Consider the following 12,422-nt stretch of genomic DNA (forward strand, 5'->3'; position numbering starts at 1 on the left):
TTTTATTTGCATAACTCTTACATGCAGTATTGTAATGTATAACACAACAAAGAACTACAGTACTATACGATCAGTAAAAATTACATTACTAGATTACATTACTATGTAAACAAACACTGAGGCTCTACGAAGAAGATACACAGAACTGTACAAAAAAAGGAGAGGTTATAAATCCGTGACAAAACACTGTGCCTGGATCATAATATTACACACAGTTACTAAACAGATAGGTCATTAAATGAGGAACATCTGTAGATATCACAGTTTTCTACCAACAACAAAATGAACATTCTTTTCAGTAACACATGGAACTTTTCCAAAATGAATCACAGTACCCAGTAAATCAGCCTTAAGTAAAAGAATTGAAATTATACTATTCATATTATCAGATCATAGTGCAGTAAAGTTAGAAATCAACAAAAACACAAAAATTGTGCAAATGCATGGAAACTAAACAGTGTCCTAACTAAACAGGTTACAAAAATTCAAGGAAGAAATAAGACAGTTTCTACAACTAAATGATAATGCTAATAAAATATAACCAGAATTTATAGGACACAATGAAAGCAACCCAAAGAGGGAAGTTTATAGCTGTGAATACTTATGTCACAGAGTGAGTCCAAATAAATACCCTAATGATGCATCAACATTCTAGAAAAAGAACCATCCAAAGTACAAAGAAGGAAATTAAAAAAGAGAGAAGCAATAAAGTTGAGACCAAAATTTTTGAACCAGAGTTGGTTCTTTCAACAAATAAACAAAATGGACAAAGCCTTAGCCAGTCTAACCAAAAAAAAGGAAAAAAACCCAAATCAATATAATTAGAAATGAAAAAGATGACATCACAACAGATACTGCTGAAATAAAAAACAATAATAACTACAAGAAACCTGTATGCCAATAAATTGGAGAACTCAAATAAAATGGATAGATTACTAGCCACATACAAATTACCAAAATTAAGCCAAGAAGATCTTAAAACCCTGAATAATCCAAAACCATACAATGAAATTGAAGCAGTAATAACTACCCTACCAACTAAAAAAACTTAAGATCCACAGATGGGTCCACTACTCAAACTTTTAGGCAAGTTCTAAAATACATCTCAAGCTTTTCAATGAAATTAAAAGGGAAGGAGTACACACAAAGTTATTCCTGGAATTATCATTAATTACTGAGTTCAAAACCAAAGAAGGATCCAACCAAAAAAAGAAAATTGTAGACCAATTCCTTTAATGAAAAAAATCCTCAACAAGATACTGGCAGACAGAATGCAACAAATCATCAAGATTGCACATCGTGACCATGGAGGCTTTATCCCAGGGATAAGATTGGTTCAATATAGGAAAATGAATAAATGTAACACATTTCATAAATAGAAGCAAGAATAAAAATCTCAGGATGATCTCTACAGAGGCAGAGAGAGCTTCTGACAAAAGCCAACATCCTTTTGTGATTAAAAACACAGAAAATAGTAGATATTGAAGGACACTATCTTAATCTGATAAGCCATTAATGACAAACCTACTGCCAATATCCTGTTAAATGGGAAGAAGCTGTAAGATTTTCCTTTGAAACCAGGAACTAGACAAGGATGCCCTCTGTCACCACTATGTTCAACTCAGTACTTGAAACATTAGCAAGAACAATTAGGAAAGAAAAAAGTGCTGTGTAGAGGAAAGGAAGAAGGCAAATAATTATTTGCAGATGACATGATCTCTACATAGCAAATAAAAAAATTAACCAAAAGACTCTTAAAATTAATAAACAAATTCAGTAATATAGCAGATATAAAATCAACAACTCAAAAATTAACTGCATTCTTTTATACTACTAATGAACCCACTTAGAAAGACATTAGGGGAAAAAATGTCATTTATAATAGCACCAAGGAAAATTAACTACTTAGGAATTAACCTAACTAAGAGATGTGAAAGACCTATACAACAAAAAGATAGTACTTAAAAAAAAAAAAATACCCACCCCAAAACCATAGTTATGTGAAAAATGAAAATCAGAAAATCAAAAATTATCTCCTGTTTTGTGATGGGCAAAAGCAATATAATCAAAATGCCCAAACTTTCAAAATTCATATACATATTTAACACAACCCCAATCAAAATTATAATAGCATTCTTTTAAAAAAATTTTTTGTTTTATCACTATATGCTTTAAGTTTGTACAATTAGCAATCATCTTGGAGGGTGTTACCCTAACCTGTTTTTGTTTTTTTTTTAAATCCCCTTCCCTCTCCTTCCCATTTGATTCACAGAACTGGAGAATACAATTTTAAAACTCATGTGGAAACAGAAGGGACCCAGGATATCAAATGCAATGCTAGGCCAAAAGAACAAAGAGGGAAGCATCATAACCCAGACTTGAAATAATATTACAAAGTTACTGTGATAAACACAGCATGATACTGGCACAAAAACAGACATATGAATCAAAAGAACAGACAGGAGATCCAGGGTTGAGGATATAGCTTAATGGCACAGCATCTGCCTGACAAATGCAAGGTTGTGAGTTCAATTTTTGGTAGAGAGAGAACGAACAAGGGATGTACAAACAATTGCAACTACATTCAACTAACTGAACTTTGACAAAGGAGTCAAAAAAAACAAAACACTGTAGGAAAGACAGCATCTTTAATAAATGAGGCTGAAAAAACTGGCTATTCACATGCAGGAGATTGAATCTAGACCCCTATCTCCCACCACATATAAAATCAAAATAGATCAAAGAAAGAAATGTTAAACTAGAAACCAGACAAGATAGGTAAAAACTCTTGAAGTCATAGGAATAAGCAAGAACTTTCTGAAGTGAACCTCAATTGCATAGAACATAACTTAGAGAATCAGTAAATAGGTTCATATTAAATTAAAAAGCTTCTGTATAGCCAAAGAAACTCCCAATAGAGTGAAAAGAAAACCTACAGAATGGAAAAAATTTTCCCAGTGATTTTCTCAGAGAACTAAAAAATACATAAAGAAAAAAAAATCAGGCCCTCTATAGAAAACCAAATGAAAAATGGGCAAGTGAAATAAATACATTTCACAGAAGTAGAAATGCCCAGTAAATACATAATGAAATGCTCAACATCACTGCCCATTAAAGAAATGCAAATTAAAACAAGATTCCATCTTACCCTGTGATAAATGGCTATCAACAAGAAATCAAATAATAAATACTAGAGAGGCTACAAGAAAAGGGTGATTCTTCCATACTGTTGATGGGAACGTAAACTAGCAAAAGCACTATAGAAAGCAGCAGAGAGAGTCCTCAAAAAACCAAAATGAGAAATTCAATTTGATCTAGCTATTCCACTTCAAGGTATTTTCCCCAATGAGTTAAAAGTATCATGTTGTAGCTATACACGCACACATATGTTCACAGCAGCACAATTCATAATAGCTAAATCTTAGAACAGGGTTATATATTCATTGACAAATGAATGGATAAAGAAAATGTGGTATTTATACACCATTGAGTACTACTATGCCATACAGAAAGATAAACCTCAGTCATTTGTAGGAAAATGGATTTGGGGGCGGGGGTAGTATTAGGGTTGAATTCACCACTTTGTGCTTGCAAGGTAGGCTCGGTGCCACTGAACTATACATCCCTAGCCCAAAATGAATATACTCTGATCAAGATTTTTTTGTGTGTGGGTACCAGGAATCCATCTCAGGACCTTATCCTTGCCAAGTAGGCACTGCATCACTGAGCTATATCCCTAGCTCCTTAAATGGATATACTCTGAAACCATAATGCTAAGTAAAATAAATCAGACACACCAGCTCATGTATCTCATTGTTTCTCTTATATGACAAACTCAGCAAAATAAAAGACAGACAATAGAAGTCAGAAAGACAGATCATTCTCAAAAGGGACAGGGATGAAGACGTAGAAGGGGGAGGAAAGAAAAATAAATGAGAAACAGGAATTGAAATGTGTTACGTACACGCACCAACTCCACACAAGCAATATATACATTGTGTTCTATGACCACGTAAAATAAATATATAAACTCATTCAATACATAACTATGATTTGTGACAATTTCTGTAGATATATTAAACATATAAAAAACATTGCCACTATTTCCTTGCCAAAAAAAGAAGATAATAAATTAGAATCTCTGATGAAGGCCTTAATAAAACAGTAAGTCATTTTGGAGTTACTTTTTGTTTTTCTATCGGTACGGGGAATCAAACTCATGACTGCACACTTGCAAGGCAGTCGCTTATGTGGCTGAGCTAAATCCCCAGCCCCTACAGTAAGTCATTTTAAAGTAAAAGCATGATCAAATTTTTATAGGTAGTCTACTCAAAATAGTATTTCCCAGATAATATCAATCAAAACGTAACACAAAGAAATGTCTCTATCTGTAAAGATGACAATCTGGGAGGAAGCCAGAACTCACCTTTCTTGGAAAGCCTGAAGTCCAACTATGTCTTCTTCTGGTTCTCCATGCTTATAGAAATGAAGTCCGAGGCCCTGGGGATCTTTTTTTTCTGCAGCAGTAAGAGAAAGTTCCACTACTCCCTCATAAAAACGAACTAATGGGAAAGAAAAAGGACAAGTACTGAAAGTTACTCAACTGGATATTATTTTTCTTAGCTGGCATTTTAAAGTAAAAGCATGATCAAATTTTTTAGGTGATGTACTCAAAATAATAAATAATATAAATAATAAATAATATAAAATAAAAATACTAATCATTAAAGCTTAAGTGCCTGTTTTATCATCAATTATTTCTGATGAGTCTTCCAAAGAAAACAGCCCTAATACGCCTGAAAGGCAGCTATTAAATAAATCTTTTTTTAAAATCTTTTTGAGACAGGGTCTATCTATGCAGTTCAGGCAGGCCTTAAGCTCACTTTGTAGCCTAGACTGGTCTTGAACTTGCAACAATCCTCCTGCCTTAACCTCTGTAATGCTGGGATTACAAGCACAAGCCACCATGCCTGGCTCCTAAATAAATCTCTTCACTGGAAAATATTTTTGTATTTAAAATAACAGAAAGGAGGGCTTCAGTCCTCTGTTGGCGGGAGGATTTAAGACTTCAAAATAATACTTTTGCTAATAGTTATAGGCATTATAGTTGTTATATTTCATTTAAAGTAAGTTTAAAGAGAACAAGGTTTTGTTTTTAAAATTAGTTAAAATATATATGTATTATATATATTATAGTAAGGCATGAAACACTACTGGTAAAAAGTTACATAATTCCAGTTAGGGGTAAGGTTTAGTGATAAGAGATTTGCTTCCCAAGTACGAGGCCTTGGATATAACCCCCAGACCCAGAGGGGAAAAAAAGTTATGTATACCAAGGGATTACTTGAGCCACTGATGTGAAGGGAGAACCAGGTTCTTCAACATTGCCTCTCTTAATTCACACACTGTCGTTCATCCTCTGAGCTAAATAAAAGATGAAGCACATTTCTCACCTTGTCTATACTGAGCACAAACATTGGAAAGGTCCACTTGATTGCTAATTTTTTGATATTCTCTCAATGAATCCCTTAACATTCTTTCCTTTTCAGTCTTGCTTTGGACTTGTCGAGAATGCTGGAGAAGCTCATTTGCCTGAAATAAGATAAGAACTTAAAAAAATATGAAAGCAAACAACAGGATAATGCTGTCAATATTAGCTTTTAGTCTATATCTAAATTTATACGTGGTTTATTATCATTAAAAATAACAAATATACAAACTTTTTAAGTTTAGGCAGAAAAGTTTTGGACCAGAACAATCCTACCTGTTCTTAATTCCTCTCACAAATATGTTAAGAAAGACAGAGCGTCTGTAATTATGTATAATCAATACATTATTGGTCAACAGGCAGTGCAACACTGATTTTTTTGTCCACCTGTAGAAAAGGATCAATAAAAATTGCTCTACTAACCCTAATTCATTACAGATGTTCCTTAATTTTTTAGGAGAGATTAATTGCCTGATTTCCTTAATGTACAAATTTATGCTTTTCTTTACTTTATGTTATTTTTTAAACATGGCATACAAATTCTACTAGAACTCAGAAACTACTAGTTTCTACTATAAACTTCAGAGTATACCAGGGTTTTAAAATTCCATATATTTCAACTCCTGAGGCCAGGACAGATTAAGAATCATCCTGAGGTTATACATGACAGAGAGAGTGTGTGTGTGTGTGTGTGTGTGTGTGTGTGTGTAAACATGACAGTTCCTAATTTCCATTCTAGTGTGATTTATCAGCATACCACAAAACCTATCAAAACAAAACACACTGAATTAGATAACAAAACATCATACCTTAGAACAAACAGCATCATCAGTACTATACAGAAGCGGGCAGATGTCTTGTAAATGTAAGCTGATGCCATCAACAGCAGCATTATCTCTGATATAGCAGTTGATAAGAGAAGCAATTAATGCCCCTGTGAGTTCTTTGTCCCTGATTACCAGATCTTTAAAGGTGGTGATCTTCAACTGCTCTTGAACCTCCTGGGAGAATAAGAGAAAAATCTTTTGTTGCTACCAAAATTATAGAAATGTATTTTTACACAGAATGAAATTTTTAATAACTTAAAATAACCAAAAGACTAACAGAGTATGTAAGTCAAAATAGGGATGGGGCCATGTAGCTCAGTGGTAGAGTGTTTCTACTATACATGAAGCCCAGGTTCAATCATAAGCACCAAAAATACAAAACAAACTGAAGTACAGAAACAATGAAACAATTCTCTTTTTAAATCTTTTTTGCAGTTTTCTAAATTAGTACACATTTGTAGTACTATACATAATGATTACATCTCTCATGTGGAGTTGGTATACATATATAACACATCTTAATTCTTCTTTTCAATTTCTCTTTTCCCTCTCCCTATAGAACAATTCTTGCCCCTTACATAAAATCACTTTAGAGTTGGAAAACAACTGATAGGAGGTCTAGTTAAAATTTCTCTTTTTACCAATAAGGAAGGTGAAGCTAAAATCATAGCCAGGTCACCTGTCTTTAGTTACAACCAGGAAAATATAATCATTTGGCTATGTTTTTTAAAAATCTTGAGCTTGGGGCTGAGGATTTAGCTCAGCGGCAAAAGTACCTGCCTTGCAAGCAGGTGGTCGTGAGTTCGATCCCTGGTACCGACAAAAATGAAAAAGACCACCAAAAAAAAAAAAAAAAATCTTGAGCTTACATTTTATTTTTTCCAAAAAAAGGTTAGAATTCTATTATTTGAGGCCTTCTAACACTGGAGCAGGATCTGCATTTCAAACAAATGGGGTTATAAGGTGTTATGGTGATATATATCAGAATAGAATATTCTATTTGATGATACACGTATTTCCCTTTTCCAAATTTCAACAAGCACTTAAATTGTGTTCAAATTTTTGAACAATTACTCAATCTATTCTTTGAGCTTGTAAATTGGTGGTGCAAGTTTTTGGGTTTTTTTTTTTTTTTGGTACTGGGGATCAAACTCACAACTCTGTGCTTGCCAAGCAGGCACTTGTGCCACTGAGCTAAATTCTTGGTCCCAAGAAGAAAGTTTCAATAATCGATCACAAACAATACCTTGGCTAAAAAGCTACCTACATAATATCTGTTACCTGAAAACCATTATTCTACCTAGCATGAAAAAGAAAATGGCTTTCATAACCAGATGTATTAGGATGAATTTTTAAAAGGGGTGGAAAAAATATGTGCTTAAAAAAACAAACATTACTCAGCTGACACTAATGAAAACAAGTGGAGCTCAGCCTTAAGTTTGAAAACTGGTACTTAAGAGTTAAGACTTAATGCATTCAGAAGACAAGAAAAAATTCTTTATAGAATTGTAGTCAATAACTATGGAAGTAACTGTAGTTTAGAAAATTATTTTCACCAGCAGGGTGGTGCAAGCTTATAACCCCAATACCCGGGAAGCTGAGACAGGAGGATCTAAGAAGAGTTTCTATGATCCAGCTACTCGGGAGGATGAGGCAGGCAGCTTTTGAGCAGAAGCAGCCTAGATAACACAGCAAGACCCTCTCTGGGAATGGGTTGGTGATTGCTTTTCTTCCTCATATTAATGAACCTAAATCTAATCAAGCCTATCTAGATTTAATTTATATTTTATAGAAAATGCAAGTGATAGGAGAATAAGTTTACTATAAGGAAGGTAGAAGAATAACTTTAGACTGAACGTGCTATAAGATTGATGATCTGATTTCCACAAGGCAAAGGAGCAAGGAAAACAAAAGTGAAAGATTGCTCTGGATTGAAAGATTTTTAAGAAATGGCAGGTCTGATGAGTGAACCAAATGTTCTGATCCTAATTCAAAAGAACTAACTTTGTAAAACAATCAGAAAAAAAAACATTATTTTAGATGATGTCAGATAATTACTTGTAATTTTGTTAAGTGTGATACTTATTGTTCAAAGAAATGTCTTTCTTATCAAAGAAATACACAATGTAACTCACTACACAGCATCAAGTATATAAGATTAAACAGTAGAGTGTCTACTTTCAAAAAACTTAGTAAATAAAAAGAAAAGAGGACAGACTAAAAAGAATTGGTAGAAATCTTAAAAATGCTGAATAGTCAAGGGTTTGTGGAAATTAGTATTTGCTAGAATATTTGCATATAGCATTTCTTGTATTTGCTCTCCTTATTATATATGTTTAAAACTGTTTACAATGAAAGATACGAATACATTCTTCCCCCAAAGATCCTAACATGTAGATTAAAGTCAGTCAGTTATCATTGTGCTTAAAGCAGATTCAAATGAAGATAGCAAGAAAAATTTCTGCAATCATAAATATCGTAAGTAGAAGTGTTTCATTTAGGCTGGACTCAAAATTGTATACAAAAAATTTGTGACTGTGTCTATATGTATTTTACTGAAGGTGTGGACAGAAAACTTTACAAGATTCCCAAAGAGACCAGTAGCCCAAATGAAGGTCGTATCTGTTTTAAAAATACTAATGTTTGGAGCCAAGTGTGGTGGTGCACTCCTGTAATCCCAGCACTCAGGATGCTGAGGTAGGACAATCATTGCAAATTTGATACCAGCTTGGGCTACAAAGTGAGCCCAAGGCCAGCCTGAACCGCAACGTGAGACTCTGTCTCAAAAAGAAAAAAAAAATTATGTTTGGTACAGTAAGACTTCACTTACATACCAAATACAAAATTCTCACATTAAAAATCTGTGCTTTGAAAAAGGTTTTTCCTTACAGTTTTTGCAATATTCCTATAACATAAAACTTCACATGCTTTCCAAATCAAAGTGTAAAATTAAAACTCACGAAAGAAAATAAACTTAGTATTACTGTTATGATCCTAAAGAAAAAACACAAACTTTACCTTCTGAAGTTCCCCTACAATCACAGTAAATTGATGTTCACAAAGAAGTTTCCATAAAGCCAGAGCCTGGTATGATTTTCGAACCAGCTGCTGAATTGCCTGAAGTGAAACCTTTTCACTCAGTTGAGCCTCTAAAGATAAAATACAACTAATGAAGTTTTACAGTGACACAGTCTGAGCTGTTTTCTTCACTTCAAATAAAACTATAGCTAAGGTTGAAACCACCACTGTTATCTTTCCAGCGCCATCACTGGCAACCAAGATCAGCTTTGTATTTAGATTTTCATCCTCATGCTACATACATGTGCATTCGTGCATATACATGTAAAAAATATGGTTTTAAGAATCACACCATCATTTTTCCTATAGTTATATGTCCAAAGGTTATCCATACTGATAAATATAAGTCAGGTACATTTAATTTTATTGCTGAGTAGTTATCATCATGTAAGTATACAGTTTGGCCCATTTTCCACTAAAAGACATTTAAATTGTTTGCAATGTTTTGCTACTAAAACAATGCAATATATATCCTTAAACACAGTCTCCTGGAAAGTATAATTAAGATGCCTATAACTGATTTTCGCACACTCTGAATCAATACACACTGGCAGATTATGTAATCAACTGAGTCAGCCATGACACAGCTTTGCATTTTCAACAGTCTGTTTTAATGTGTGCTCTCTTTTATTTTGCTTTACTAAGTTTTTTGAAAGTAGATCTTACACGCTGTTATTTTAGTCCTATATGCTTTATACTGTGTATTTATTATGTATTCTTTAACAAGATGGACATTTCCTTGAGTAATAACAATGTCATTATCACACCAAAATGAAAAGTAATTATTTGACAAAAACAACCCACAAAACTGTAAAGCAGGTAGACCAATACTCTGCTTAGCTTCGGCAGATCACAGGCTTGAGCCTTCTCTGAACAGTTTAACAATTTAGAACTTAACTCGGGAGGGAAAAATGGCAAGGAGGACTGGGGATTATAGCTTACTTCAAATGTCCTGGGTTCGATCCCAAGTACTATGAAAAACAAGCAGAGTGATATAAGAAATTTTGTTTGAATTATGTATATATATATGATTTTAAACATCTGAGTGAGGCTGCAGCTCAGCAGTTTGCTTATTAGCATGAGCAAAGAGCTGGGTTTAATGTCCAGCACTTCAGAAAAACAAAAAAACCACAAACCAAAATCATCCAAGTCATAATAAAAAATGTGAAACATAGTATAAAGAAAAAGCTGGATGAAGAGTGGGGTATGATGCATACCCAGAAATAAGATTTCTAGTTTTACTTGTATGTACAAGCCAAGAGTGTTGGTTCATGCCTGTAATCTTAACCCTTGGAAGGCTGAAGCAATAGGATCACTTTGGTCTTACTGGTCAAATCCTCAGTGATGCTTGGTAATAAAACTGTAGGACTTTCTAAAAAAGTTCTGAAGAAAACTTGTAAAATGCAAAGTAGCCTGGGATAAAAGAAATGCATGGATCTTAGTGCAGAAAACTCTATGAGCCAGATAAACTAACTCTTAATAACGGAAGTCCAAAGAATTTACAAACAAATAAATGGCAGGGAAAATTTAAGTGAAAAAACCATTTTTTTTCTGAGACAGGATTTCAGGAGTCCAAGCTGGCCTCCAAATGCACAGCAATCCTCCTGCCTTAGCCTACCAAGTACTGGGATTACAGGTGTGCATGACATTACCATGACTGGTAAAATGTATTATTCTAATTCATATATGGAGCAACTGATGAATATCATGATTTTTCTTGTTCTTTCTTAGAATTTATAATAGATTAAAAACAGCCAAATATTTACTTCACAGCTTTACAAAAAAGTTTGTCACAAAGCACTGGGTAAAGGCAAAAAAATTACATTGAGATATTTATTAAAATGGTTAGTATAAACTTAAAAGAAGAAAATATGTTGAGAAACTGGAACCTGTTTGCACTGCAGTGCAAAATGGTACAGCTGCTAGCTTTGGGAAGCAGCAGGTAGTTCCTTAAAACAATTAAAAATAAACTGGCTAGAGTGATATATGCTACTCAGGATGCTGTGGGAACACTGCCTGAACCCACAATTTTAAGATCAGCCTGGGCAATATAGCAAGATTATCTGAAGATAAAATTTAAAAAGAGAATTACCATGTGATACAGCAAGTCTACTTCTGTGTATATATCTCTAAAAAAGCAAAAATGGGGACTTAAATTTGTATCTGGGTATGTGTAGAGTAGCGTTATTCTTGATAGCCAAAAGGTAGAAGCAACCCAGTGCCCACTGAAATGAACAAACGAAATGTGACATTCAGTACCACATGAGATTTACTCAGGCTTACGGTAGAAGAACTTTTAATACATCTTACATCCTGGAAGAGTCTTGAAGACAGTATGCTAAGCAAGGCATGGTGGCACATTCCTGTAATTCTACCTATGTACTGAAGAGGCGGAGGTAGGAGGATTCCAAGTTCCAGGCCAGCCTGGCCAACTTGGCAATTCCTGGTGTCAAAATAAAGATAAAAAGGACTGGGAATATAGCTCAGCAAAGTGCCTTTTGTTGATCCCCAGACTGAAGGAAGGGACAAGTGTGTTAGACGAAATAAGCCAGTGACAACAGAAAATGTGACAGTAGTGTCCAGGGATGAGGACAGGGGAAAAATGGAAAGTAACTGTTTGTAGGACATAGAGTTTCACTCTGAAAACATGAAAAAAAAAGTTAGGAGATAAGATGTTGGTGACAGCTACCCAAAAAGCAAGGTTAAAATGGTAAGCTGATGGTACATACAGATTACCACAGTAAGAAAGCAAAAAATGGGTAACATGTTTTTCGGTGTCAAAAGGAACAAAATGATATGAGCTAAAAGAGCTATGGAAATAAACGATTTCAACTTTGTGCCATTTTTGCAATCATATTGATTATATTTTAATAAAAAAATTGTTATCAAGCCAGGTGTAATGGTGCACACCTGTAATCCCAGCACTTGGGAGACTGAGGCAGGAGGATCATGGTGAGTTTGAGGCCAGCCTGGTCTATATAGTGAGTTCAAGGCCAGCCTAAAACTATATAGTGAAACTGTCTCAAAAA

The 12,422-nt window shown here is 34.2% G+C and overlaps 1 protein-coding gene across 1 annotated transcript in view; it reads right to left on the bottom strand.

Annotated features, from left to right (window-relative positions):
- Nup155 (nucleoporin 155) overlaps positions 1-12,422 on the bottom strand; it is a 61,237-nt gene that overhangs the window by 13,154 nt on the left and 35,661 nt on the right. The window contains exons 22-25 of the mRNA XM_003470279.5: positions 9,334-9,464; positions 6,298-6,489; positions 5,454-5,592; positions 4,427-4,562 (exon numbers count right to left, since the gene is read on the bottom strand). Coding sequence (XP_003470327.2) covers positions 4,427-4,562; positions 5,454-5,592; positions 6,298-6,489; positions 9,334-9,464 — 598 coding nt within the window. The remainder of the gene's footprint in view (positions 1-4,426; positions 4,563-5,453; positions 5,593-6,297; positions 6,490-9,333; positions 9,465-12,422) is intronic.

The sequence above is a fragment of the Cavia porcellus genome, unplaced genomic scaffold, assembly GCF_034190915.1.
Source record: "Cavia porcellus strain 051 isolate PalLab524CR breed Dunkin Hartley unplaced genomic scaffold, mCavPor4.1 scaffold_11, whole genome shotgun sequence".
In the NCBI taxonomy this organism is placed as follows: Eukaryota; Metazoa; Chordata; class Mammalia; order Rodentia; family Caviidae; genus Cavia; species Cavia porcellus.